The following is a 27,742-nucleotide window of genomic DNA, read 5'->3' as shown; positions in this document are numbered from 1 at the left end:
TCAAGCCTGGATTGCACGATCATGGCTGACCCAATTATGACATTAAACCCACTTTCCTGCCTGTCCCCCATAACCCTTGACTCCCTTGTCAATCAAAAATCTATCTAACTCAGCCTTGGATATATTAATTGACCCAGCTTCCATTGGGGAAGAAAATTCCAAAGATTAACACCCCTCTGAGAGAAGAAATTGCTCCCCATCTCTATCTTAAATGGAAGACCCTTATCTTTAAACTGCGCAGTCTTGTTCTAGACTCCCCCACAAGGAAAACATCCTCTCAGTATCCACCCTGTCAAGCCCCCTCAGAATCTTAGTTGTTTCAATATCATTAAAAACACCAGTGAGTATAGGACCAATCTGCCCTACCTCTCCTCATAAGACATCCTAGGAATCAGCCTAGTGATTCTTCTCTAAACTGCTTCTGGAGCAAGTATATCCATAAGACCATAAGACATAGGAGCAGAAATTAGGCCATTCGGCCCATCGAGTCTGCTCCACCATTCAATTATGGCTGATAAGTTTCTCAACCCCATTCTCCCCCCTTCTCCCTGTAACCTTTGATCCCCTTGCCAATCAAGAACCTATCTATCTCGGTCTTAAATACACTCAATGACCTGGCCTCCACAGCCTTCTGTGGCAATGAATTCCATAGATTCACCACTCTCTGGCTAAAGAAGTTTCTCTTCATCTCTGTTCTAAAAGATCTTCCCTTTACTCTGAGGCTGTGCCCTCAGGTCCTAGTCTCTCCTACTAATGGAAACATCTTCCCCACGTCCTCTCTACCCAGGCCTTTCAGTATTCTGTAAGTTTCAATCAGATACCCCCTCATCCTTCTAAACTCCCTCGAGTATAGACCCAGAGTCCTCAAACGTTCCTCATATGTTAAGCCTTTCATTCCTGGGATCATTCTCGTGAACCTCCTCTGGACCCTCTCCAGGGCCAGAACACCCTTCCTGAGAAATGGGGCCCAAAATTGCTCACAATATTCTAAATGTGTTCTGACCAGAGCCTTATAAAACCTCAGCAGCACATCCCTGCTTTTATATTCTGGTCCTCGAAATAAATGCCAATATTGCATTTGCCTTCCTAACTACTGACTCAACCTGCAAGTTAACCTTAAGAGAATCCTGGACTAGGACTCCCAATTCCCTTTGCACTCCAGATTTCTGAATTCTCTCCCCATTTAGAAAATAATCTATGCCTCTATTCTTCCTACCAAAGTGCATGACTTCACACTTCCCCACGTTGTATTCCATCTGCCACTTCTTTGCCCATTCTCCTAACCTGTCCAAATCCTTCTGCAGCCTCCCCGCCTTCTCAAAACTACCTGTCCCTCCACCTGCCTTTGTATCATCTGCAAATTTAGCCAGGATGCCCTCAGTTCCTTCATCTAGATCATTAATTTATAAAGTGGAAAGTTGTGGTCCCAACACTGACCCCAGCCCTCCCTAAGTCACAGGATACAACAATAATGGAGTTGCTGACTAATAAAAGCAATTAACCACTCATCAGTGAGTCCGTGACAGACCCGGACATGAAGTGAGGAAAGCTGCCAGTTGGGGTGAACTTTGAGAACCATAGGCCCAAAGTCACCTGTTCCTCCCCTTGTTGTGGAATTTTATGGCCCCTTCCGCTGGTGAGATTTTCCAGTCCCACCAAATTCAACTTCAATGGATGTTTGTATGGCTTGCTGCATTTTCCTGCCCTGTTACAACAGGGCTGTAAAATTCCACCCCATTCATTTCTCAAATTTACCTGTGTCTCTGATTCTTTTCAGAAGGTAAAATTTGATCTAATTTGCATTTTAATGAATCACTACTATCTTGTTCCATTGCCTCCTTTTAAAGAGCTGGTTCTGCTCTCTCACTAAAATCATTTTGCCGCAGATTTGTCTTGAATTTGTCTTTGTCCTGTTCCCATGCCCACATTTCCCTCCCCCAAACTCCCCAATGTTCAATTGCAAGAGGAGGCTGCAAAAGAATGAGCGACCAGCCAATGGGGATTGACTGCAACATAGTGGGGCTATAAGGAGGAGGGAGTGCGCATAAGCCTTTCATTTTTCAAGCTGTAAAAAAAGCTCAGAGGATTTAATATATGTTAAATGCCAATTTTTAAATCGACACTGGTACCCCATAAGATAATTACTAATGACGTGAAGTATTTATTAAATCCCTCCTCTTCAACTTCTAATCATTCTTTTCCATCACTTTTTACTTTTCCCTTCCTTTGCTCTTTTTCCTCCTTTACTTTTTTCTCTCGCCTCCCCCCCACTACACTCTATCCTCTCTTCCCTCCTCCCACTCTTTTTATTCATTTGCCTTATATTTGTCTTTTTCCCCCGCCTTATATTGTCTTTTTCCCCCCTATGTCCTATCCACCTCTCTCTCTCTCTCTCTCTTGTTAAAGCATAGAGACTTGCATTTAGTCGTTTGGTACTACAAAACTTGAAAATTGCTGAAAAAAGTGACATGCTGTTGAAGCTTTTTGTCTTGCACTTATCAGGACAGCTGTGCAAGATAAACCAACTGTAAAGGGAACAACAATTAATACTGCATCAGAAGAGTGTTCTTATGCAGTATAAGTTGTTGTTCCGTTTACAATTGGTATTCTTGCAAATTCGGTCCTGATGAGTGCAAGATGAGATGTTTTGACAGCATGTCTCTTTTTTCAACATTTATTTGGTACCTTTCAGGATGTCCCCAAAGCTTCACAAACAATTAAAAAAAAATACTCTTGAAGTTTAATCACTGTTGTAATGTAGGATACATGGCAGCCAATTTGCACGCAAGTTTCCACAGCCAGCAACGTGATAATTATGTTTGTGTTTTAATGATGTGTGTCAAGGGATAAATATTGGCCAAGCCACTGGGTGAATACCCCTGATTTCCTTAATAGCACGAAGGGATCTTTTCTATCCACCTGAAAGACAGAGCCTCGGTTTAATGGGGAGAATTTGGGTTGGGCGACAAGCAGGGGCGGGCGGGCGCTTGGCTGATCACCATGGATCATTGGCTGCACGCCGCCATTTTAGGTGGGCGGACCAATTGAGGCCCGCCCAGCGTGATTCGCACCCAGAAGCGCAGAGGGTTCCCTGTGCGTGTTGGGGGGGGGTGGGGGGGAGTAGGTTGAGTCAGGGCCTGCATGTGCGCGAAAAGAGCGCAGAAATCTCCCTGAGGCAAAGAGCTCTCTCGGGGAGATCAGCTTGATTTTGAAAAAATTTTAATGAAGGCAAAAAAAAATCTTAAGACATGTCCCCTCATGTGACAGTGTCATGTGAGCTGGGACATGTCAATGAATTTTATTTAAAAAAATTTTATTAAACTTTAAAAACCTCCATGAAACCTCATCCCGCCCATGGATGAGGCTCTATGATTAATGCAAAGGCCGCCTGGACTCTTCGCCTGCCCCCCCTCCACCAACCTTAAGTTTAGACCAGCAGCTTAGTTAAGTATTTTAATTGATATTTAAATGGCCCCCACCCCCCGACTCGCTGACCCGAAGATTCAGCCCAATGTCTTGTCCAAAATTCAGCACCTCCGACAGTGTGGAACTCTTTCAGTACTGCGCTGAAGTGTTAGTCTAGATTTTCATGCTCAAATACCCACCAACTTTGACTCAAAGTCAAAACTGCAACCAGCTGAGTTTCTGCTTTTTTTCCCTACATTCAGGATTTTAGAATCAAAGGTTGGCATCCCCTTATCTCTAGTTCTTGGTTTGTCTTCTAGTCTTCTTGCCCTTCATGATGTCCTCTACCATGGACATTAACGCTTCACCTAGAATTCAAAAGTTTAAAAATAAGAAGGGAAAATTATCTGGAATTTGAATTAAAGTATTTTTTTCTGGTGCAACTCAATAAATGGGCCTTGGCTAATTAGGAGCGAGTTACATTAGTAAACACCTCTGAGATCGTCCAGTCATTAAAACATCTGGTCCGGTGATAACTGCAATCCATTAAATTGCCTGCTTTGTTCTTTTGACAGACGAGGTTGGTTTGTGGTTTTGTGGCGGAACCGAATCTCTTGCGACATCATGGCTTTGTGGCAACGGAACTATCTTGTGAGCTGAAGAGGACTCAGCCGGGCCTCCTGGTAGCTGTCTTTGTAGCTTTGCTGGAAAGTAACAAAATTGATCTGAAAGAGGCTGAATTGTTCTTTAAGGTTGGTTTGCAGTGCTTTTTAATTCTTCTTTGTGGAAGTCCATTTTGGAATCATCTTACACCAGTGACAAGTCTTCCCATTGGAGGAGAGCAAAATGTTATGTTATTGAGTCACAGAATCTTAGAACGATAGAGCACAGAAGGAGACCATTCGGCCTATCGTGTCTGTGTCGGCCTTTTTGGTAGACCTAACCGATTAGTCCCACTTCTCTGCTCTTTCTCCAAAGCCCTGCAAATTTTCCTTTTTCAGAATGTATCCAGTTCCCTTTTGAAAGTTACGTTAGGATCTGCTTCCACCACCCTTTCTTAGGCAGTGCACACTAGATCATAACTTTCAGCCTCCACCATCACCCTCTCCCTAGTACTTTTGCCAATTACCTTATATCTGTGTTCTCTAACTATCAACCCTACTACCAATGGAAACCATTTCTAATGATTTATACTATCAAAAGCCTTCATCACTTTGTATAGCTCGAATAAACTTTCCCCCTACTCTTAAGGAGAACAATCCCAGCTTCTCCAGTCTCCCCACATAACTCAAAGCCCCTCATCCCTGATACCATTGTAGTAAATCTCCTCTGTACCCTGTCCAAGACCGTGACATCCTAAAGTGTGGTGTCCAGAATTTGGCACAATACTCCAGCTGAGGTCTGATCAATGATTTATGAAGATTTAACATAACGTCCTTGTTTTTTTTTCCTTGCTTTGACTTCAGATCCTAAAATGCAGAATTTATATTAACCTTGAACTTTAAGGCTACGATCAAACCTTTGTACGCAGCTTGTCACTGCGACTGTGCTTGTTCATTAACCTCAGTCTGACTAAGTATTCAAAGGTTTTTCTGAAAGACCTGCATTATGGACAGACCAGACTAAATGCTGTGCAACACCATTGATTTAGACAGTTGCAAATGTTCCACATTTGTCTGGTTGTAGATTCTTTTTTATAATTCCGACCTAAAACTGAAAAATAAATTCCACTACCACCCAAACAGACTTCATCAAATCATTCCGAGCTTGATTTGGTCTTACATTCCTAAGATGATTAGCACTACGTTGTAACTCCACACCCCATTCCACAGCAGGTCAACTCATATTTATAAGTCGCAATCTCTTCCATCTTTTCGTCAAGCCTAAGAAGTGGAACTTTGATACATCAGTACTGCTTGGAAATTTTCATTCTGGAAAAATTATTGATTAGGCATGTTTTATTTAAAAGGTGTGCCATAGTCTTAGTTATTTGCTGTTTTGGTAGCTCAGTTCTCATAGTGAGTGTAACTGTACACTGGCTGGGAATGTTTTGTTTTAAAGACGGTGTATTATGTAAATATATATGGAACCAGCAGAGGGAGGTAGTGCTCTTCATTTGTTAAACTCCTGGCTGGGATGAAGCTGAACAGAATCGTATAGCACAGAAGGAGTCCAGTTCATTCAGTCCATCGTGCCTTTGAAAAAGCTATCCAATGAGGCTGACTTCGCCCCCCCACCCCACCCCCCTTCCCCTATACTCTGCAAATTTTTCCTTTTCACTTATTTATTCAGTTGAATGGAAATAAAAGCAGGGGTGGTAACTCACTGTCACGTGTTTTACATCATTGTACAAAAGTCAAGATCAACGCCTTCATGTGAAAAGCAGACTCCCGCTCCCAATTTTATTTCTCTCAGTAAGTATCACAAAAAGCAATAACTGAAAATATTAAAAACAGGAGAGAACATCATGGAGTTAGGTAAGATAATGAATAGTACGCAAAAAGCTCAACTGCAGAACTATTTGAAATAATTCTGCCATCAGTCCTAAATTTGACTTTTACCAGGTCCCCTTTACCCATTTTTAATTTGATATAATTCTGCAATGTACCTTTTTTTTTCTTACTATTCATTATCTTTTCTAACTCTGTGATGTCCTTTCCTGTTTTAATCTTTTCAACATTTTGAATTATTGCTTTTTGTGATGCTTAATGTGAGAAATAAAATTGGGAGTGGGAGCCTGTTGAAGTGGGGAATGGGGGAGGAAGCTGTCCACATCATAGCTGATTCTTGTTGTTGGCAGGCTCTCTGTGCAAAAGGTGATGAAGCAAATGAAGAGGAGACTCCGCAGCTTCTGGTTGATTTCTGGGAAGCCATGTTGATAGTCTGCACTCAGGAAGTGATGGTTCAGGTACTGCTCATGAAGCTGGTGTCGGTGTACATCCAGAGAACAGCCCGAAAACAACAGCCTGATAAGCGACCACTCAAAACAGTCGAGGAGCTGGTATGTCCCTGCTTCCCACTACTTCCATACTTTAGAATACTATTTTCTACATTACAACATTGACTACACTTCAAAAGTACTTAATTGGCTGTAAAACGCTTTGAGCAATCGTGAAAGGCACTGTATAAACGCAAGTCTTTTTAGTGCATCCATCATGGCATTGTTCAAACTGTCAGAGAGTGTAGGGTACTTTGGAACTACCATGCTACCTAATGGCTGTGGCCTGCAACTGCAACACTGCTGTGATCTGTTTACATAGGAAAATTCAATTATAACTGTTTGCATGGGCATTTTCAATCTTAAATACTGACATAAAGTGATCACAATAATTCAAAGTGAAATCTACGGTTAACAAATGAGCAAAAAGCAACATTGTCATTGATATGTAATGATGAACATTGGGATTAGAGACTAGCAGTAGTCTCAACATCGTCGAATGTGTTGTAATATGCCTTTACAGGATTGCAGCATGACATCACTAGAAAGGAAATGTGTCATGTCATCAAGACTACTGCTAGTAGTCATTGATCTGTAACGATGAACATTGGGATTAGAGACTAGCTGTAGCCGTCGAGGCAGGAAAAAACTAGACGTAAATCAGCCCTCATTCCCAATATAAATTCCTATTTCCACATTTAACAATGGATCAACCCGTGTAAAGTTGTCATGCTGTAATGTCACCCTCCTCCTAGTGCCTCCACTGGTGGGAAGATTTAATAACAGTGAACTACATTTATACGGGTCATTTTCTTCATAAATGTAGGCTAGAAGATGGACAATTAGACATCTTTCAAGTGAAGAGAGGAGTATGACTAGCATTTGTACTGTCGCCAAAACTATTCAATCTGTAAACAGAACAAATATTCAGAGAACTAGGTGCATTTCCTGGGGTAAAATTGGAGGAGAGAACATAAACTTGTGGTATGCTGACGAGACAGCACTACTTGTCGATTCAGAAGAGCCTTTACAAAATATCATCGATCCAGTAAAATCTAGAAGTTTAGTATTTGGATTGAGTATGAACACCAAAAAGACACACACAATGGCAGTTAGGAGGAATACATTAGAAGAAACTAGAGTGAGAATTGAAGTGGATGATCTCACGCTGGAACAAATAGGTAAGTTTGTCTATTCAGGACAAATTATAACAGAAAATGGTAGATGCAATGCCAGAATTAGAAGGATAGAGATAGCCAGAAGTAATTTTGTAGAGATGAAGGATGTGTTAACAATGAGAAAACTCAGATTTGTAATGAGGGAAAAAAACACAAGATGCTACATTTGATCCACTTTCCCATCTGCCTCAGAAACGTGGACAGTGAGTAAAGATCCGTGGAAGACGATGGAAGCCTTTGCAATGCTTAACTTTTGCTAAAAATTCCATATAGAGACCATAAGACAAACAAAGAGGTGTTTGAAATTGCAAGAGTGAAAACTCTCAAAAGTGACATCTAGAAGAGCAAATGTCAGTATTTTGGCTATTTGATTAGCGGTGAAAAGCTACAGAGATATCTTGTGGAGGGCAGCAGAAAGTGGGGTCGACCTGGATGTAGCTATATGATGGGCATCACAGAGCAGTTGCAGACGAGCTGCAGTGCATGTGTGAGGTTGGTGGAAGACAAATGAGTGGGACATACCATGACAGCAGATCTGGAAGGTGTAGCTACAAGCAACAGGAATTTGTGTGGGAAGGAAGTGTCAGAAGTGCATTCAGATCTGATTTTTAATATATTAAAACATAATCTATAATAGTCCTTAGACTCAGCTTGGCTCAGACCTTGTGAAAGGTCTTTAAGCTCCCCCAGGATTTGAGCACACAATCCAGACGCACATTGTGCTGTGAAGCAGAGGGAGGTATGCGCTGTTGAAGGTGTCATATTTTTACTGTATTGATATTCAGTTGAATCCTCAACTATCTGCATGTAACAGGCCTGAGGTCATTTATGGAAGAACAATAAGAGCGGTCTCCTGGTGTCTGAGCCAACACTTATCCTGTAAACAATACAAACAACACCCTTCTAACCAAGATCTGACATTTGACTGAGAAATTTCCTTTACATTACTGTAACAATGCCCCCGTTTGGAAACTGTAAAGCAAAATAAACAAATTTACCAAATGAGCCCAAAATGAAGAAATTGCCAACAAGATTTTTGTAGCTCCTGCTTTATATCTTGAATCAGAATCATCATAATTTAAACATGGATGAACATGTGAATGATACTTCAAATAAAAAGGTAAATTTCACTTTAAATAGTCAATGCAACAAAGATATGTCTTACACAGCCAAAACCATGCCACCTTTAGTATGTGTGGTATTACAAAGCTACACAATTCCACAACGTGCTGTTCTTTAATCATGCAGGGTAGATCAGGAGCCCTATCTGACAACAGCTTTCACCTCCAAGTTTCACTGGTACAATTATAATCAGCGAGACACACCAAATCCTCTCTTCCTCGGGTCATGATAGTCCTGATGGTGTAGCTTTCCAGAATTCCTTTTCAGCTTAATAACCAATAACATCCTGGTTCACAGTTTGGCCACTTCTGGGAAAATACTCAGCTCTTTATTTTCTCTGAGCTATTTGTGAAGCTTTCCAAGTTTTAGACCTTTTTTAGCCAGCTCGCAGAGTACCTCCAAGAGCTCCTGTCTCCTTTTTTGCCAAGCAAAAAAGCTGACCTCTTCCTCAAATTGCTTTGCTTATTCCCCCCAAGAATTCTCGATGTTCCTCTTTCTATCTCTGTCTGCCTACTCTGTGTCTGGATCTGGGTCTTCAGCCTCCAGCTCCTCTGCTTGCAGTTCTCCTTTGTGTTTGCAGCTCCTCTTTATGTCTGGCCATACAACATACATATCTTAACTTCCTTCTTATTGATACAGCTTCCAGGTCAACGGTTGCCAGGCCCCATGGACCAGTATTTCTTAATCTCCAAGAAAGCTACAATTGGTCTCTTTACAAACTCTTAAAAGTCATTTTCAAACATTATTAAAAATGACTACAGATTCCACAGATATTTTAAAGAAATTACAAATTTTCCTTACTCTACAGATTCCAGATCATTCCTTTTTTATACTGGAATGTAGGAAGGACTGGGTAACACAGTGGGTCAGGCACTGGCCTTTTATCTTTGGGAACATGGGATCAAATACAATACAGGATGAAAGTTATCTGAGTGCAATGTGAAATGAATTTTGCCAATGTTTTTCTGCAAATCTGGTCCTAATTCAGCACAATATCACTTGGGCCATAAATGAGCAGTGTGGATAGTCAAAAACTACCACCGGACAACAGCAGAGGGCACTCTCCTGCAGTTCGGAAACAACTGTGCTGCGTCTGAGTGCTTGCTGCAGACATTGGCCTTCCCTGACATCCCTCGCCTTGAGTTTAAAACGTACACAAAATTGTAAATAAAGAGGGGGGCAAAGTGAAGGTTTAGTTATTTAAAATAAATTGAAGGGTGGAATTGATTCTTTGTTCACTGGCTCACACTGTGACACTGCAGCCAAGGATTTCTAACTCACTGCTCATAAGCTAATGACTGTGATCCGTTCATTTTAATACTTGAAGAATGTTGACTGGCAGGAGCCGAGACACAAATCTACAAGCTGAGTGCTTTCAAACTTTAATATGCTATCTGTGTTAACTGAATTAATATCTAATAATTCAGATGGAGTTCCATTTTGATTGTATCTTTGTGCATCAGAGAAAGTGGCCTCGGTATAGTGGGTTAAAATCCTGGAACTCCCTCCCTAATAGCACTGTGGGTGTACCTACACCACGTGGACTGTAGCGGTTCAAGAAGGCAGCTCACCACCACCTTCTCAAGGGCAATTAGGGGTAGGCAATAAATGCTGGCCCAGCCAGCGAGGCCCACATCCCGTGAATACATTTTTAAAAAAGTAAGTGACAAATTCCCGGTTTAAAGAGATAGTCATAGGAACGTAAGAAATCAGAGCAGGAGTAAGACATTCGGCCCCTCGAGCCTGCTCCACCATTCAACTAGATCATGGCTGATCTTTGACTTTCAATCCTGTTTACCTGCACCATGCCCATATCCCTTGTTGCCTTTAATATCTAGAAATCTATCTATCTCTGTCTTGAATATTGTCAATGACTGAGCCTCCACAGCCCTCTGCAGCGGCCTCTGATTTGCCTGTCCGCCCACCATCACCACAGACCTTCAGTAATCCAGGCGTCATATTTAAAGTGCGCCCCTGCACAGAGCAAGCACTCTCTGCTACAAAGTCATGGCTGCCAAAGGGAGGAAACATGCTGTCGCCAAATTTAGCGACCCCCTCCCTTGGGCGCCTACTGGATGAAGTGGAGGCCCACAATGAAGTCCTGTACCCCCGCTTTGGGTGAAGACCAGCAAGCAAGGTGACCAATCCAGCATGGGAGGCAGTGGCAGTGGTGGTCAGTGCCAACGTGCTGCAAAAGAGGGCAGCCACCCAGTGCCAAAAGAGGATGAATGATCTTCTCCATTCTGCCAGGGTAAGTCACTCTTCTTCATCACTCTCAACTCACACACTCACAAACCCATCAAACGTCCACTGGGATCTCACTCACTGCCAGTTCATGGAACATCACCATTCACTCCCTCACACAATCCTTTATCTGCCCTGTGGATCGTGTCCTCATCCCATCCATGGCACCACTCATCACCCACACGTGCCAGGCATCCTTCTCATCTGGCTGGCAGGTGTCCTGCTTACACTCTCTCCATCTGTCTTCATGCAGGTCAAGCTGGTACACAACAAAAGGGAGAGGTCGCAGACTGGTGGAGGAATGCCCAGTGCCAAGGTCCTCACAGATTTTGAAAATAGAGTCATCCAGCTGGCCGGCGATGATCTGGACTGTTCCTGTGCTGACAGTGAGGTTGGCGGTGATTGGTCATGTCACAGTTGCTGGAGCTGCAAAGGCAAGCTCGGGAACATCAGGAAGGGATGTCTGCTGCTCTCCTCAGATTGCAAGGCACAATGGAGGAGTCTGCCTTCAGGCTGAGGTGATAGCGTCGGCATGCCAACGCACCGAGGTCAACACTGGTGCCATGGAGACCTTGGTCCAGGACGTCACTCCTGCAGTGCTGTGCGGGCTGAACTTTGTTGCTGACACCATAGTTGTCCTCCAATAGTGTGTGCATGAAAGGGGTGTGGGGCAGCTCGATCTCACTTCAGCTTCCCCTTCCCCTCTTCTGGAGTCAGCCAGGAGCCCTCAGACACTTGTAGGGAGGGGGTTCAGCAGGTGCAAATTCCAGGGCAACCCACCCAGGTGACTCCAGAAGAGCCTGGCCCATCCGAATCCCCTCTTCCTGTGACTCCAGCTCCACAGGCCGAGGAGGGTGCCACAGCCACACAGCAGGACCCCAACAGCAGGCTGGGGCCCTCCAGAGGATGCTCACCAAGGTCATCACAGGGCGTCGCAGTCAGCAGGCTGTCTCCACCTCCGCTGTGGATGTCGGGAGAGCTGCAAGACATAGTGACAGAGTTAGGAAGTTAAGATGATGTAACTCTTTCGAGTTAAAACAATTAAACCAAATTAACAAAATGAAGGACAAATGAAGCACAGCCCCTAATTCAGGTCAGCTGTAAAACTAAGAACAAAGTTTAAAGGAAACTTACAAACTTTAAACCAAAATGTGATTAAAGGGGTTGATAAAGCACCCCAGTCCCCGCGGTGCCCACCGGGCACAGAAGGCCTCGAAAGTGCCGGTAGACACCGTGTGCTCCCTCTCCAAGGACATCCGGCCGCGAACGTAGCCGCGGAAGAGGGATAAACAATCAGGCGGGACTCCCCCATCGATCGCCCGCTGCCTGGACCTGTTAATGGCCAACTTGGCCAGGCCCAGGAGCAGGTTCACGAGGAGGTCCTCCTCCTTCCCGACCCCCTTCCGCACCAGGTGCCCATAGATCAGGAGCGTGGGGCTGAAGTGCAAACAAAACATTAATAACAGATTTTTCAGGTAGCTAAGAAGGGAGTGCAGCCTACAACACCCTATATATGCATGGTCCACGGTCTCCACAAGACCGCTAAAAGGGCACGTGTCCTGGGAGTCCATGAACCTGTGCATTCTACGATTATAGGGGACTGCTGCATGCAACACCCTCCAACCCAGGTCCCCGATAGAAAGGGGGAGGACACCTCCATAGAGGGCCTCCCATCGGGGGCCTCCGCCGCCGGACGGCAACAAGGCACGCCAGGGCGTGTCCGGGCGGTGGACAAGGGCGAGAAAATGGAAGGTGTGCAGCAGCAGTCCGTACAAAAAGCTCCTCCGCGCCGTGCCAAAAGGCACAGAGGGCATGTCCCCGAGGCGGCTCGTATCGCGGGGCACCAGCACCCGAGGGAGGGTTCGGGGCTTGGGGCCAATGTGGAATTCTGTCCGAACAGGAGAATAAAGTTTCATGGCTGCGTCTCTATGATATGACGCTGATCACACAGCGCAAGCGAGCTGCTCTCAGCCAGACAGGAGTCAGACATTCACAGGGGCAATGTGAGGATCTGTGGAGTGTTCTCACTGCATGTCGTCATCCTCCTCCTGGAATTAGGGCCTCTGCTGCGTCTCCACGACATGAGCCTGAGCACTGAGGGTATGTCCGCTGTCATCAGCCACACAGGAGTCAGACGTTCACTGATGCAAGGCGAGCATGTCAAGACCGTCCTCACTGCATCTCATCGTCATCATCCTCCATGAATCTTGTGGCTGTGAGGGCCTCCTGGCTCGTCTGGCCAGAGCAATAGCCCCAGCACCGGCATCCCCGCCTTTGAAGATGATGTCGTCATCGTCACCATCAATCATCATCTTGATGTTATTGCTGCCAGAATGATCCTGTTGGCCAGTGTATGGTACGCCCCACACTTCCGCCAACTCCATTTGACCAATTGGCGGCAGCTAAGGCCACAGGACCGCTCTCAGCTCAGGCAGTTTTTTTTAATATTCATTCAAGGCATGTGGGCGTTGCTGGCCAGGCCAGCATTTATTACCTAGTTGCCCTAGTTCAGAGGGCATTTAAGAGTCAACCACATTGTTGTAAAAACCCACCTGGTTCACCAATGTCCTTTAGGGAAGGAAATCTGCCACCCTTACCTGGTCTGGAGTCACATGTATTAGTGAACCAGGTGGGTTTTTACAATAATCAACAATGGTTTCATGGTCATCATCAGACTTTTAAATCCAGATTTTTATTGGATTCAAATTTGAACTCGGGTTCTCAGAGCATTGGGTTTCTGGAATACTAGTCCAGCAACAATACCACTACACCATCGCTTCCCTAGCACGCAGCAGTGATTGCACCATGGCCACCTTTTCGCAAAGGGATTGTACAACTTGTCCAGTCGGCCAATTGTTCTGCTGCCCCTCCCAAAAACCGCACAGTAATTTGCAGCCCGCACCCGAGGGGTGAAAAGTTCTGGAGCTTTCTTCCTTTAGCGTTGCTTGAGTGGGCAAAAAAGCTTCAGACGCCCGACTCCAAGCCTGTCCGTGGAGCTGCTGCTGAATGGTTTCAGCTGCGGAAGGATGCTCACCTTTGACAAGCTTTTCCAAGTGCGTGGCCGCTTCCCTTACCCCTCATGGCATGTGCTTGATTACTTCCTTCAGTCTGTGCTGCCTTGCCACCCCTCCACTACTCCCCACTAGCCTGATCCATATTGGAGCCCTTGCCCCAGCACCACACTGAAAGCCAGCCTGGATAAAGCGACTTGCCTGTGTCCCCTGCAAATGCACGGCGCCTGTTCCTTGATGTCCTACAGACAGTGCTTGCAAGCGCTGTGCAAGGTTGTGTGCATTCCCCTCTGAGTTCCTCTCTAAGTTCAGGCCAGCAGACAGTCGGCATGAGCGGCACACCGTTCTGAAGTCACGCGCCTAGGTAAGGAGACCAGAACCGCACACACTACCCCAGGTGCAGTCTCACCAAGGCTCAATACAATTGCAGCAAGACCTGTTTACTCCTGTACTCAAATCCGCTTGCAGTCAAGGCCAACTTAACATTTGCCTTCCTCGTTGCTTGCTGCACCTGCATAATTTTCAGTGGCTCATGAACAAGGACACCCAGGTCCCTTTGGACATCAGTACTTCCCAATCTCTCATCATTGAAGAAATACTCTGCATTTCTGTTTTTCCCACCAAAGTGAATAACTTCACATTTTTCCACATTATATTCCATCTGCCATGTTCTTGCCCACACATTTAGCCTGTCTAAATCCCCTTGAAGCTTCCTTGCATCCTCCTCACAACTCTCATTCCTGCCTGATTTTGTGTCATGATTAAACTTAGAATTTTACAATTGATCCCCGCATCCGAATCATTGATAGAGATTGTGAATAGCTCGGGCCCAAGTACTGATCCTTGCAGTACCCCACTAGTCATAGCCCGCCAACCCGAGAATGACCATTTATTCCTACTGTTTTCTGTCCATTAACCAATTAGCAACCCATGCCAGCATATTCCCTATCCCATGTGCTCTAATTTTGTTTACTAACCTCTTGTGTGGGACTTTAACGAAAGCCTTCTGAAAACCCAAATACACCATATCCACTGGTTCCCCCTTATCTATTCTGCTAGTTACATCCTCAAAAACCTCCAACAGGTTTGTCAAATATGATTTCCCTTTCATAAATCCATGTTGACTCTGCCGAATTCTACCATTATTTTCTAAGTGTCCAGTTATCATATCCTTTATAATAGCACTTTCCCTACTACTGATGTCAGGTTAACAGGTCTACAGTTCCCTGTTTTCTCTCTCCCTCCTTTCTTAATAGTGGGGTCACATCTGCTACCTTCCATTCTACAGGAACCATTCCAGAATCTATAGAATTTTGGAAGATGACCACCAATACATCCACTATCCCTACAGCTTCTTTCAACACTCTGGGATGTAGACCATCAGGTCCAGGGGATTTAACAATTTTCAATCCATTAAGTTCTCCAATGCTACTTTTTCCTAATACTAATCTTTTTCAGTTCCTCATGCTTACTAGGACCTTGGTTCTCGCCTATATTTGGGATGATTTCTGTATCTTTCTCCGTGAAGCTGGACACACAGTATTTGTTTAGTTTCTCTGCCATTTTCTTACTCCCCACTACAAATTCTCCTCTCTCTGCCTGTAATGGGCCAATATTTTTACTTTGTTAATCATCATCTTTTTACATACCTATAGAAGCTATTGCAGCACGCTGTTAATTAACCATGAGACACAACAAATGGACCATAATATTGAAACTAGACTTTACTGATGTCAACTGATGAAAGTTTAATATATTCATCCAGTTCATCTCCTTTGACAGCCCATGTTCACTCTTATGGCATAGCCAACATCAGTAAAACAGATCACTTGGCCAATGCTGCTTGTGGGAGCTTGCTGTGTGCAAATTGGCTGCTGCTGTTCCTACATAACAGCAGTGACTACGCTTTGTAAAACATACTTTGTGGGCTGTAAAGACACCCTGGGATTGTAAAAGACACGATGTAAATGCAAGTCTGTCTTTTTTCCACGTGGCATTCCTTTGGACACCATTTTAGCAGAGGTGGTAACTCATTCAAAAAACAACTGGGTTGAAAAGCCAGACGGAGGAATGTTTGCCAGTTAACCACCAACAGCAAGCTTTATTCGTGCATGTCCATGTCACAACAGTGTACTACTTCTGCAAAATATGTTTACCCGTCAACACAGGATAAAAATTGAATTGGACAAGAAAGCACCAATTTCATCAGTATTCACTTTTTTTTTTTCTCTTTTAAACAGATAAATTCATGTGGTCACTTTGGTAGAATTTTCTCATGGATCCACACCATTAATGCAGCTGGTTCCCATTCACAAGATACTTTGGGGGATCTTCAAAAGTTACAGGTTTGTGCTGGCTTTTTTTTTTAAACCTTTGGCGAGGCATAGCTTAAAGGCCATAGTGCAGGGCCCCAACCAAGAGTGGAAAGACTTGGAGAGAAGACGGGATAAATCAGTTTAAAATGGTTGTGATCTCAAGCTTTCATTCCTAAGCTGCAATAATTGCAGAAGAGGGCGGTGAAGCGTTCCCTGTTTTGAGTTCCTAGGGGAAAGTCTGAATTGGAGTGGGAGGCAGTGCACTTGTGCAGTTACACCATTCCAATACAAGAACATTGAAGAATTCTCCCGTCTGGAGTATTGAACGTAGATGGGGAGAAACTGTTCCCTTTGGTGGAAGGCTCAAGAGCAAGAGGGCACAAAATTAAGGTGACTGGCAAAAGAAATAATGGAGACGGGAGGAAAATCTTTTTCATGCAGTGACTGGTTGGGATCTGGAATGCACTGCCAGAAAGTCTGGGAGGTAATCTCAACTGAGGCATTTAAAAGGGAATTGGATTATTATCTGAAAAGGAAGAATGTGTAGGGCTACATAGAGAAGGCTAGTGAGTGACACTAGGTATTTACTCCTTCAGAGAGGCAGTGCAGTCATGATGGGCCGAATGGCCTCCTGTCCTGTAACCATTCTGTGATTCCCCCACCCACCTTAACCCCTATCCCAATTTATCATTACTCATCCAACTTCTTACTCTTCTGCCACTATCCAAGGCTTGAATCCCACCCCATCAATAAACCTATACCTAACCTCTTCTCTTAGCATTCACTGGCAGCCCATCAACGCACCCATACTGTCACCTTATAAATAGCAACCCAATTGCTTCATCTGCCTCTCTGTGACCTTCCTGCCCAGTGTTTCTCGTGGGGTAAGAGCCTCACCAACCTCCTTCCAGTTCTATTCACCTCAGCCACCACAGTCACCTTGGACTCAGGCAATGGATTAACAGTCACTGCTCCTCTCCATACTGCTCTCACGAATGGCCATTCACTTTCCAATAAGGCCTTTGTCATCCACAATTTTATTGTGTATCCTTGGGTTGGCATTTCAGCTATGACTGAAATTTTGCACCCAATCTGTGATGCTTTACCCTTGATTGAAGTCTCTTGCCCAAATATACTTCCCATTACCTGCAGCCCCTCCCTAAACACCCCATGGTGGCAGTGTGACCTGTGGTGTGTGTTATAATTATATAAAAGCACCAAACACTCCTAAGGGATTGGGTAAACCTGCTGTGGGTTCATTTATTAATTCTAGGTACATGTGAACATTTACACAGAGGTATAAAGCTTGAAGACACCAGCAGCAAAGCTGTTTGTGCTGTGCTCTTTTCGAAAGTGAAACTAAAACTGGATCGCATGACATACTTCCTTCTAGTGATGTCATGCTGCAGTCCCTTGAAGGCATATTACAACATGATCTATCACCAAATTGCACCTTGGTCTCTCGCCCTACTTCTCCTTCAAGCACTCCACCTTATCCTACCCTGCTTTCCTTTAATACATAGAATATAAAATCTTAATTGCCACCCACCTTCGACCTTGCGATCTCATGTGGCCTGCCTATCCATGATCTCAATCATAAATAAAGCCAATTATGACCACTTTCTTCTGTGAGAGAACCTGGAATAGAATCTTCTCCTAAGTCACTTAAACCTGCGACCACTTAAACCCTCTATTTGCCATCATACTTCTTCAGCTGTCGATCTGTTCAGCGATTCAGTGGCGTCACCATCACTGAATCCCCCACTAGCAAGATCCTGGGGGTTGGCATTGACCAGAAACTGAACTGGACTAGCCATATAAATACTGTGGTTCCAAGAGCAGGTCAGAGGCTGGGAATGATGCAGAGGGTATCTTGCCTCCTGACTCCCCAAAGCCTGTCCTCCATCTTCAAGGCACAAGTCAGGAGTGTGATGGAATACTCTCCACTTACATGGATGAGTGAAGCTCCCACAACACTCGAAGCTGAACAATATCCAGGACAAAACGCGCTTAATCAGCATCCCCTCCACCAACTTAGCCATTCACTCCCTCCGCAGAGTGGCAGCAGTGTGCACCATCTACAAGATGCACTGCAGCAACTCACTAAGGCTCCTTCGACAGTATCTTACAAACCCATTACCTCTTAGGAGGGCAGCAGACACGTGGGCCCACCACCACCCTGACTTGAAAATATATCACCGTTCCTTCACTGTCGCTGGGTCAAAATCCTGGAACTCCCTTCCTAACAGCACTGTGGGTGTACCTACATCACATGGACTGCAACAGTTCAAGAAGGCAGCTCACCACCACCTTCTCAAGGGCAATTAGGGGATGAGCAATAAAAGCTGGCCTAGCCAGCGACGCCCACACCCTGTGAAAGAATATAAAAAAAACTCCCTCATCTCCACCCTAGTAAAACTTTTACTCTCTCCCTTATGGTCATACCTTCTGGTACAGAACAAACATCCTCACGCTCTAGTGCTTAAGAGGCGCAGAGTTGACCACACTCGGACACACAGCTGGTTTAGCCGTCCACCAACAGGTCTGGCAGGCCCATGGTGATCACTGTTGGGCCATGCTCTCTGCTACCAAAACCCTCCACTACTCCAGGGGCATCTGTTTCCTTAAAACTTTCACAAGTGTGAGGATCTCATTAAGATCACTAGGGTGTACAAGTGCAAATAAATTTTCTCTCAGACTGGAATCTTGCTAGCATTTCTTTCATTTTATCCGTAGTCCATTTTGTGCGGTTCTTCAATCGACGTGAAATCTGTTCTTCCTCTTCTACATCAACTCCCTGAAGATGAGGCTCCTGGCCTAAGTATCCATGTGCTGTGTTCTGTAAGGCTGGGTGAATGTGAGCGTGTAACTGACCAACTCCTTGACCGATGTCCTGAGGCTGTCCTACCATTTGCCAATTGTGAGATGCAGCAGGAGAAACAGGTTTGCCTCAAAAGAATTCCTCTTGTGAATGCATTTTGCTTTATCGCATCTCGGGGGGAGTAAATATATTGGAAATGGAAGATGCCTTGGAATGCGCTAACTTTGGTTCAGATGGTAGAAATTTCACCCTCTTGAGTCAGAATGTTGACTCAAGTTCCATGCCTAGCTTATGTTCCCAAGGATATCTAGCTCTTGGACTCCCTTGTACCGTCCTTGAGATGAGCTAGGATCCTACCTTCCTGTTGAAGTGGGCATTCACAATCCCATGACACTAAGTGAAGAGAAAGAGGGAGTTCTCCTGGAAGTTTGGCCAACGTTCATCCCTCCAACAATATCTCCAAAACTAAATTAACTGGTCACTTATTTCATGGTTGTCTGCAGAGCCTTGGTGGTGCAGAGTGGCCATTGCCTACAGAATAAGTAACTGGGCCCCATACATCTTTCTGTGAAGAAAATTATCTTATTTATTTGAACACTATTTTAACAATTGGGCTTACAACAATTAGTTTTAAGAAAATGGTCAATTTCTCTTTCTTAAAAGAAAACTGTAATCCATTCAAAATGTTCTTCCATTCCAATGGACTTCATTTTTATGTATCTTTCTTTCCTTCATTGAGAGAGTACTCTGGAGACTTCCTAGGACGCTAACTAGGTTTATCTGCAATTAAAACCAGTTATTAAGCATTGCATGGTAGTGGGACTGGCCTAATGTAAGTTCTTCCCCCGTTCTCCCCGCCCTTCTGAGTGGAGCAATGCCAGGATCCATTCTGAGAGACGATATCTACAGACTGGATTCAGCCCCAGTCATAGGTGGCAGTCGTCCTATAGATTGGAATTTAATCCAACTCTTTGGTGTTGATAGTCCTCCTACATCTCGGCTTCCATCTTGACCTCAGCAAGGTTTCCACCATCGCGGGTGTCCCATCATTTCACTGAGGTAACACTGGTGTTTTACTCCTTTCAGTCCCTGTGGTGGAAAAAACTCTTGCCTGAACTTTGTAAGAGGACAAAAGGAGCTGGAAGAGAAAATGGAATCTTGGTTTCTTCACTGAAAGGTACTTTGTGTTTCTCGTCCTTTTGCGATAGGTTTGATACCTGCCGTGCCTTAGCTGTAATTCTGCTTCAGAAGTGCTTCATTGGCTGTAAAGCTCTTGGGGTTGTCCTGAGGTTATGAAAGACGCCATTTAAATACTAGTTCTTTTTTACTTTCTTTGACGCACAAACATGGCCCAAAGAGGGAAAAGTTATTTTTCTAAAGTTCTGGTAATTTTGTTTAATTTTTTTAAATTACACTAAATTTAATTCATTTTTTTTCTGTCCCTACCTCTCAAGAAGGTGATTACAATGCTTGGATATGGCTCCTTGGAAGTGGCCCTCTAGGTCATCACCCAAGCACACACTTATGAGTTTTGACAATGAACATAAGTGGGATGCTTGAGTATGGAAGCCTATCACAGACAAACCTCCCCTATCGTCGATAGAACCCAACAACACTTTGTCTTAAAAAGCACCTTTTTAACATAAAACGTTTTGAGGCATTTCAAAGGGGCATTATCAAACAAAATTTGATATCAAATCACATCGAGGTATTAGGATAGGTGACCGAAAGTTTGGTCAGAGGTAGCTTATAAGGAGTGTCCTAAAGGAAGAGAGAGGTTGAGATGTGTAGGCAGGGATCTATAGAGCTTAAAGCCAAGACCACAGAAGGCATGGCCATCAAGGGTGGAGCAATAAAAATCGGGGAAGTACAAGAAGCCAGAATTGGAGGGGCTTAGTAATCTCAGAAGATTGTAGGGCTAGAAGAGAGGTTACAGAGATTATAGAAAGGGTGAAGCGACAAGGGGATTTGAAAACCAGGATGAAAATTTCAAATGCAATCATTTCTCCTTTTTTAAAAAAAAAGTTCCATTGCCAGCTATCAAATGGAAAATCAGTTGTAGCAATCAGTTGACCAGGCATCAAACCCAACACTCTTCCTGCTCTGTATGGCTCAGTTTAACCATATATAGTCACTGGGGAAGTGGAGAAAATGGCCTGTTGCTACATACATAAAAACAGAAAAATGTGTGATGATATCGCTAACAGTCTTCGAGTTTGCCTTTTGCTTTGCTGCTATTGGTACCTCTCCCCATACGTGAGGGTTTCTTCATGCAATTGCCTGGTTTGTAGGTTCTGATTCCAGTATTTCTCCCCCAGAAACCTTGGCAATGGTGGCCACCGCACTACAGCCTGTGGATTTTCTAAGTATCTTGCCAGATGATGGTGTCGCTTCATTTTTCCTACCCCATCTCCTGGAATGCAGCAGGAAGAATTCAATAACCTGATTCAGGGTGGTTAGGAGCAATGCTGCACCGGGGATGAGGCGTTCAAGCTTTCCGGGAGCCCTGAACAACATGAGTCAGCTCTTATTGTGGTCCAGAATGGAATAACTTGCTGTGTGTCCACCTTAATTCTGGTGCGGAATAGAACTGCAAAGATCAACCCAACTCTAACCTCCACTGGCAAAGTAAAAAGCCCACTGGAAACCTGGTCGATTTTAGGTGTTGCGGTGCCACTGCATAAGAACACAGGAGTAGAAATTCATGCCGAATGACAAAAGTTTACTCACGGACAGTTAACACACGCTCTTACCACACTCCTGGCTGCTATTCCTATGCAGGCGTTACTAAATGCACAAGAACTGCACCCCAGCGTCTAGTACATGCAGTTTAAGGTTCATGAACTTCACTGGAATTTTCTACCTTTTGATCTATTGATATGCAAAGTATCAGAATGGTTAGCATATCTATTTCAACCTGGAAATTTTTTTCAGTCTAGCTAGCTCATTTTTCCACATTCCCCTCTTCAAAACGATCTCCATGCCAAATACCATATATAGACTGAGAGGATAGATGCATGACTGAGACCTAGTCTACTCTGCTACAGTACCATTCTGCTGTATAGGTTGTGCTGCTACAGTACCATTCTGCTGTATAGTGTGTGCTGCTACTGTACCATTCTGCTGTATAGTGTGTGCTGCTACAGTACCATTCTGCTGTATAGTGTGTGCTGTCGCAGTACCATTCTGCTGTATAGTGTGTGCTGTCGCAGTACCATTCTGCTGTATAGTGTGTGCTGTCGCAGTACCATTCTGCTGTATAGTGTGTGCTGTCGCAGTACCATTCTGCTGTATAGTGTGTGCTGTCGCAGTACCATTCTGCTGTATAGTGTGTGCTGTCGCAGTACCATTCTGCTGTATAGTGTGTGCTGTCGCAGTACCATTCTGCTGTATAGTGTGTGCTGTCGCAGTACCATTCTGCTGTATAGGGTGTGCTGTTACAGTACCATTCTGCTGTATAGTGTGTGCTGTTACAGTACCATTCTGCTGTATAGTGTGTGCTGTTACAGTACCATTCTGTTGTATAGTGTGTACCGTAACAATACGATTCTGCTGTATAGTGTGTGCTGCTACAGTACCATTCTGCTGTATAGTGTGTGCTGTCACAGTACCATTCTGCAGTATAGTGTGTGCTGCTACAGTACCATTTTGCTGTATAGGGTGTGCTGTCACAATACCATTCTGCTGTAGAGTGTGTGCTGCTACAATACCATTCTGCTGTATAGTGTGTACTGTCACAGTACCATTCTGCTGTATAGGGTGTGTTGCTACAGTACCATTCTGCTGTATAGTGTGTGCTGCTACAGTACCATTCTGCTGTATAGTGTGTGCTGCTACAATACCATTCTGCTGTATAGTGTGTGCTGTCACAGTACCATTCTGCTGTATAGTGTGTGCTGTCACAGTACCATTCTGCTGTATAGTGTGTGCTGCTACAGTACCATTCTGCTGTATAGTGTGTGCTGCTACAATACCATTCTGCTGTATAGTGTGTGCTGCCTCAATACCATTCTGCTGTGTATAGTGTGTGCTGTTACAATACCATTCTGCTGTATAGTGTGTGCTGCTACAGTATCATTCTGCTGTATAGTGTGTGCTGCTACTGTACCATTCTGCTGTATAGTGTGTGCTGCTGCAGTACCATTCTGCTGTGTATAGTGTGTGCTGTCACAGTACCATTCTGCTATATAGTGTGTGCTGCTACAGTACCATTCTGCTGTATAGTGTGTGTTGCTACAATACCATTCTGCTGTAAAGTGTGTGCTGCTGCAGTACCATTCTGCTGTATAGTGTGTGCTGTCACAGTACCATTCTGCTGTATAGTGTGTGCTGCTACAATACCATTCTGCTGTATAGGGTGTGCTGTCACAGTACCATTCTGCTGTATAGTGTGTGCTGCTACAGTACCATTCTGCTGTATAGTGTGTGCTGCTACAATACCATTCTGCTGTATAGTGTGTGCTGCCTCAATACCATTCTGCTGTGTATAGTGTGTGCTGTCACAATACCATTCTGCTGTATAGTGTATGCTGCTACTGTACCATTCTGCTGTATAGTGTGTGCTGCTACTGTACCATTCTGCTGTATAGTGTGTGCTGCTGCAGTACCATTCTGCTGTGTATAGTGTGTGCTGTCACAGTACCATTCTGCTATATAGTGTGTGCTGCTACAGTACCATTCTGCTGTATAGTGTGTGTTGCTACAATACCATTCTGCTGTAAAGTGTGTGCTGCTGCAGTATCATTTTGCTGTGTATAGTGTGTGCTGTCACAATACCATTCTGCTGTATAGTGTGTACTGTTACAATACCATTCTGCTGTATAGTGTGTACTGTCACAATACCATTCTGCTGTATAGTGTGTGCTGCTACAGTACCATTCTGCTGTATAGTGTGTGCTGTCACAATACCATTCTGCTGTATAGTGTGTGCTGTCACAATACCATTCTGCTGTATAGTGTGTGCTGCTACAGTACCATTCTGCTGTATAGTGTGTGCTGTCACAATACCATTCTGCTGTATAGTGTGTGCTGTCACAATACCATTCTGCTGTATAGTGTGTGCTGTCACAATACCATTCTGCTGTATAGTGTGTGCTGTCACAGTACCATTCTGCTGTATAGTGTGTGCTGTCACAATACCATTCTGCTGTATAGTGTGTGCTGTCACAGTACCATTCTGCTGTATAGTGTGTGCTGCTACAGTATCATTCTGCTGTATAGTGTGTGCTGTCACAGTACCATTCTGCTGTATAGTGTGTGCTGTCACAATACCATTCTGCTGTATAGTGTGTGCTGTCACAATACCATTCTGCTGTATAGTGTGTGCTGTCACAGTACCATTCTGCTGTATAGTGTGTGCTGCTACAGTACCATTCTGCTGTATAGTGTGTGCTGTCACAGTACCATTCTGCTGTATAGTGTGTGCTGCTGCAGTATCATTCTGCTGTATAGTGTGTGCTGCTACAGTACCATACTGCTGTATAGTGTGTGCTGTCACAGTACCATTCTGCTGTATAGTGTGTGCTGCTACAGTACCATTCTGCTGTATAGTGTGTGCTGCTACAGTACCATACTGCTGTATAGTGTGTGCTGCTACAGTACCATTCTGCTGTATAGTGTGTGCTGCTACAGTACCATACTGCTGTATAGTGTGTGCTGCTACAGTACCATTCTGCTGTATAGTGTGTGCTGCTACAGTACCATTCTGCTGTATAGTGTGTGCTGTCACAGTACCATTCTGCTGTATAGTGTGTGCTGCTGCAGTATCATTCTGCTGTATAGTGTGTGCTGCTACAGTACCATTCTGCTGTATAGTGTGTGCTGCTACAGTACCATTCTGCTGTATAGTGTGTGCTGCTACAGTACCATTCTGCTGTATAGTGTGTGCTGCTACAGTACCATTCTGCTGTATAGTGTGTGCTGCTACAGTACCATTCTGCTGTATAGTGTGTGCTGCTACAGTACCATTCTGCTGTATAGTGTGTGCTGCTACAGTACCATTCTGCTGTATAGTGTGTGCTGCTACAGTACCATACTGCTGTATAGTGTGTGCTGTCACAGTACCATACTGCTGTATAGTGTGTGCTGTCACAGTACCATTCTGCTGTATAGTGTGTGCTGTCACAATATCATTCTGCTGTATAGTGTGTACTGTCACAATATCATTCTGCTGTATAGTGTGTGCTGTTACAATACCATTCTGCTGTATAGTGTGTACTGTTACAATACCATTCTACTGTATAGTGTGTACTGTCACAATACCATTCTGCTGTATAGTGTGTGCTGCTGCAGTACCATTCTGCTGTATAGTGTGTGCTATCACAATACCATTCTGCTGTATAGTGTGTGCTGCTACAGTACCATTCTGCTGTATAGTGTGTGCTGTCACAATACCATTCTGCTGTATAGTGTGTGCTGCTACAGTACCATTCTGCTGTATAGTGTGTGCTGACACAGTACCATTCTGCTGTATAGTGTGTGCTATCACAATATCATTCTGCTGTATAGTGTGTGCTGCTACAGTACCATTCTGCTGTATAGTGTGTGCTGCTGTAGTACCATTCTGCTGTATAGTGTGTGCTGCTACAGTATCATTCTGCGGTATAGTGTCTGCTGCTACAGTACCATTCTGCTGTATAGTGTGTGAGCTGTCACAATACCATTCTGCTGTTTCGTGTGTGCTGCTACAGTACCATTCTGCTGTTTCGTGTGTGCTGCTACAGTACCATTCTGCTGTTTAGTGTGTGCTGCTACTGTACCATTCGGCTGTATAGTGTGTGCTGCTACAATACCATTCTGCTGTATAGTGTCTGCTGTCACAGTATCATTCTGCTGTATAGTGTCTGCTGTCACAGTATCATTCTGCTGTATAGTGTGTGCTGTCACAGTACTATTCTGCTGTATAGTGTGGTCTGGTGTGTGTTGCTACAGTACCATTCTGCTGTATAGTGTGCTACGGTACCATTTCTACTGTGTAGTGTGCACTATATTAACATTCTGCTGTATAGGGTGTGCTGCTACAATACCATTCTGCTGTATAGGGTGTGTTGCTACAATACCATTCTGCTGTATAGTGTGTGCTGTCACCGTACCATTCTGCTGTATAGGGTGTGCTGCTACAGTACCATTCTGCTGTATAGTGTGTGCTGCTGCAATTCTATTCTGCTGTATAGTGTGTGCTGTCACAATACCATTCTGCTGTATAGTGTGTGCTGTCACAATACCAATCTGCTGTATAGTGTGTGCTGCTGCAGTACCATTCTGCTGTATAGTGTGTGTTGCTGCAGTACCATTCTGCTGTATAGTGTGGAATGCACCACGTTACATTCCAATCTCTTTCCATCTAACGCACCACACCCACCTTTTTTCTAATAAATCATTCGTACCCGGTGACTTCTTGCTTAACTATACCAATTAATCTCCTCTGAACTCTTAAATTTCCACCAGTATGTGCTTTTAACCAATTATTTGTTTAACGTGTTGATACATCACCTAACGTTCACATACCTCCTAAAGAAAAGTCTGGTCCATACCTATGTAACCGGATAGTTGAGACCTCCCTTTAGATTCAAACAATGCTAATTATTTTGTTTAAGTTCCACTTTGCTGACCATGCAAGCATTGCTCATCCAAATGTGTGCAATAAAACTCAATAATCAAACTCTGGTCATTCAATTTACTGACTTTGACTTACAATGATATTTAATTAAATTTGGAAACTGAAGTAACCCTGTAAGCACAACTGCAATACGTCCCTTTTATGATCATTAAATAATTCGACAGCAGACTTCAGTCGTGTTTTTTTTTCTAAATTCCAGCTGGGAAGGATCTGTTGTGTTCATGGGATGGGTGAGGTTCCTGTGTCACAGTGGAGCCTGGTGTTTGAAATGAATGCAGAGAGTTGAAGATGAATTATAATTGAGCACATGGGTTTTGAAATCAGTGAGGGAAGGACAAGGAATCGGCTGCAGCAGACTTTTATTTTCCATGGAAGTCAACAGAAAAAAATCTGCCAGGGTATAAAATTAGCTTCCATTTGTTCATGCCAATCACTTAAAGATTATCGAAGACCAAGTTCCACCTCACCCAACCACTTCTTTGTTTGCTGTATAACCTGATTTTCTGCTGCACACCACAATTTGCATTTGTGCTAATGTTGCAGCATGAGGTTTTGTGCCAGCCCTGTACTTTGCTGGGAGTCGGAGCGGACCCGCGAGAGACAGTCGAGAGCCGAGGAGCGCCTATAAATACGGACTGGGGATTCCAGAGCGGCCTACCTTGCCGGGAATTGGAGTGGAGCGGATCTGCGGGAGACAGTTGGGAGCTGAGGAGCGCGTTGTGAGGCTGCAGTCTAGGGAAAAAGAAAAAAATAAGCAACTGTGATGTCACAGGAAGCTAGTAAATTGATTGGCTGGTAAGCGCTCAGTCTAAGGGACAGTGTGTGAGAAACCAGTTTAGGGCATGCGAGTTCAGGTAGATCTATAAATAAAAAGAGCTAAAAGTTTAAAATTTTAAAAAAACAAAGATAAAAATGCAATAAAAATCTAATAATTTAAACAAACATCTAAAACACATGACTTTGTATTTAAGAAGCATATAACCTTTAGTTGTCAGCCGTACTAGCATTCAATAAACACAGTAAATTATAGCATTCATAGGAAGAAAGTAATTAAAGTAAATTATCTAAATAACATAAGTTAGAATGGTGG

General features: G+C 44.0%; 1 protein-coding gene across 2 annotated transcripts in view; it reads left to right on the top strand.

The window, feature by feature from the left end:
- hps3 (HPS3 biogenesis of lysosomal organelles complex 2 subunit 1) overlaps nt 1–22,062 on the top strand; it is a 46,659-nt gene extending 24,597 nt beyond the window's left edge. For both annotated transcript variants that reach the window (XM_041174287.1, XM_041174280.1), the window contains exons 13-18: nt 3,981–4,157; nt 6,206–6,406; nt 16,139–16,243; nt 18,950–19,156; nt 20,121–20,211; nt 21,353–22,062. In XM_041174287.1, the coding sequence (XP_041030221.1) occupies nt 3,981–4,157; nt 6,206–6,406; nt 16,139–16,243; nt 18,950–19,156; nt 20,121–20,211; nt 21,353–21,480 (909 nt within the window). In that variant the 3' untranslated portion in view covers nt 21,481–22,062. The remainder of the gene's footprint in view (nt 1–3,980; nt 4,158–6,205; nt 6,407–16,138; nt 16,244–18,949; nt 19,157–20,120; nt 20,212–21,352) is intronic.
- Nucleotides 22,063–27,742: the final 5,680 nt, after the last annotated feature.

The sequence above is a fragment of the Carcharodon carcharias genome, chromosome 2 (assembly GCF_017639515.1).
Source record: "Carcharodon carcharias isolate sCarCar2 chromosome 2, sCarCar2.pri, whole genome shotgun sequence".
Taxonomy (NCBI): domain Eukaryota; kingdom Metazoa; phylum Chordata; class Chondrichthyes; order Lamniformes; family Lamnidae; genus Carcharodon; species Carcharodon carcharias.
The sequence above is the reverse complement of the archived record's forward strand: the minus strand, read 5'-3'. Positions and strand labels throughout refer to the sequence as shown.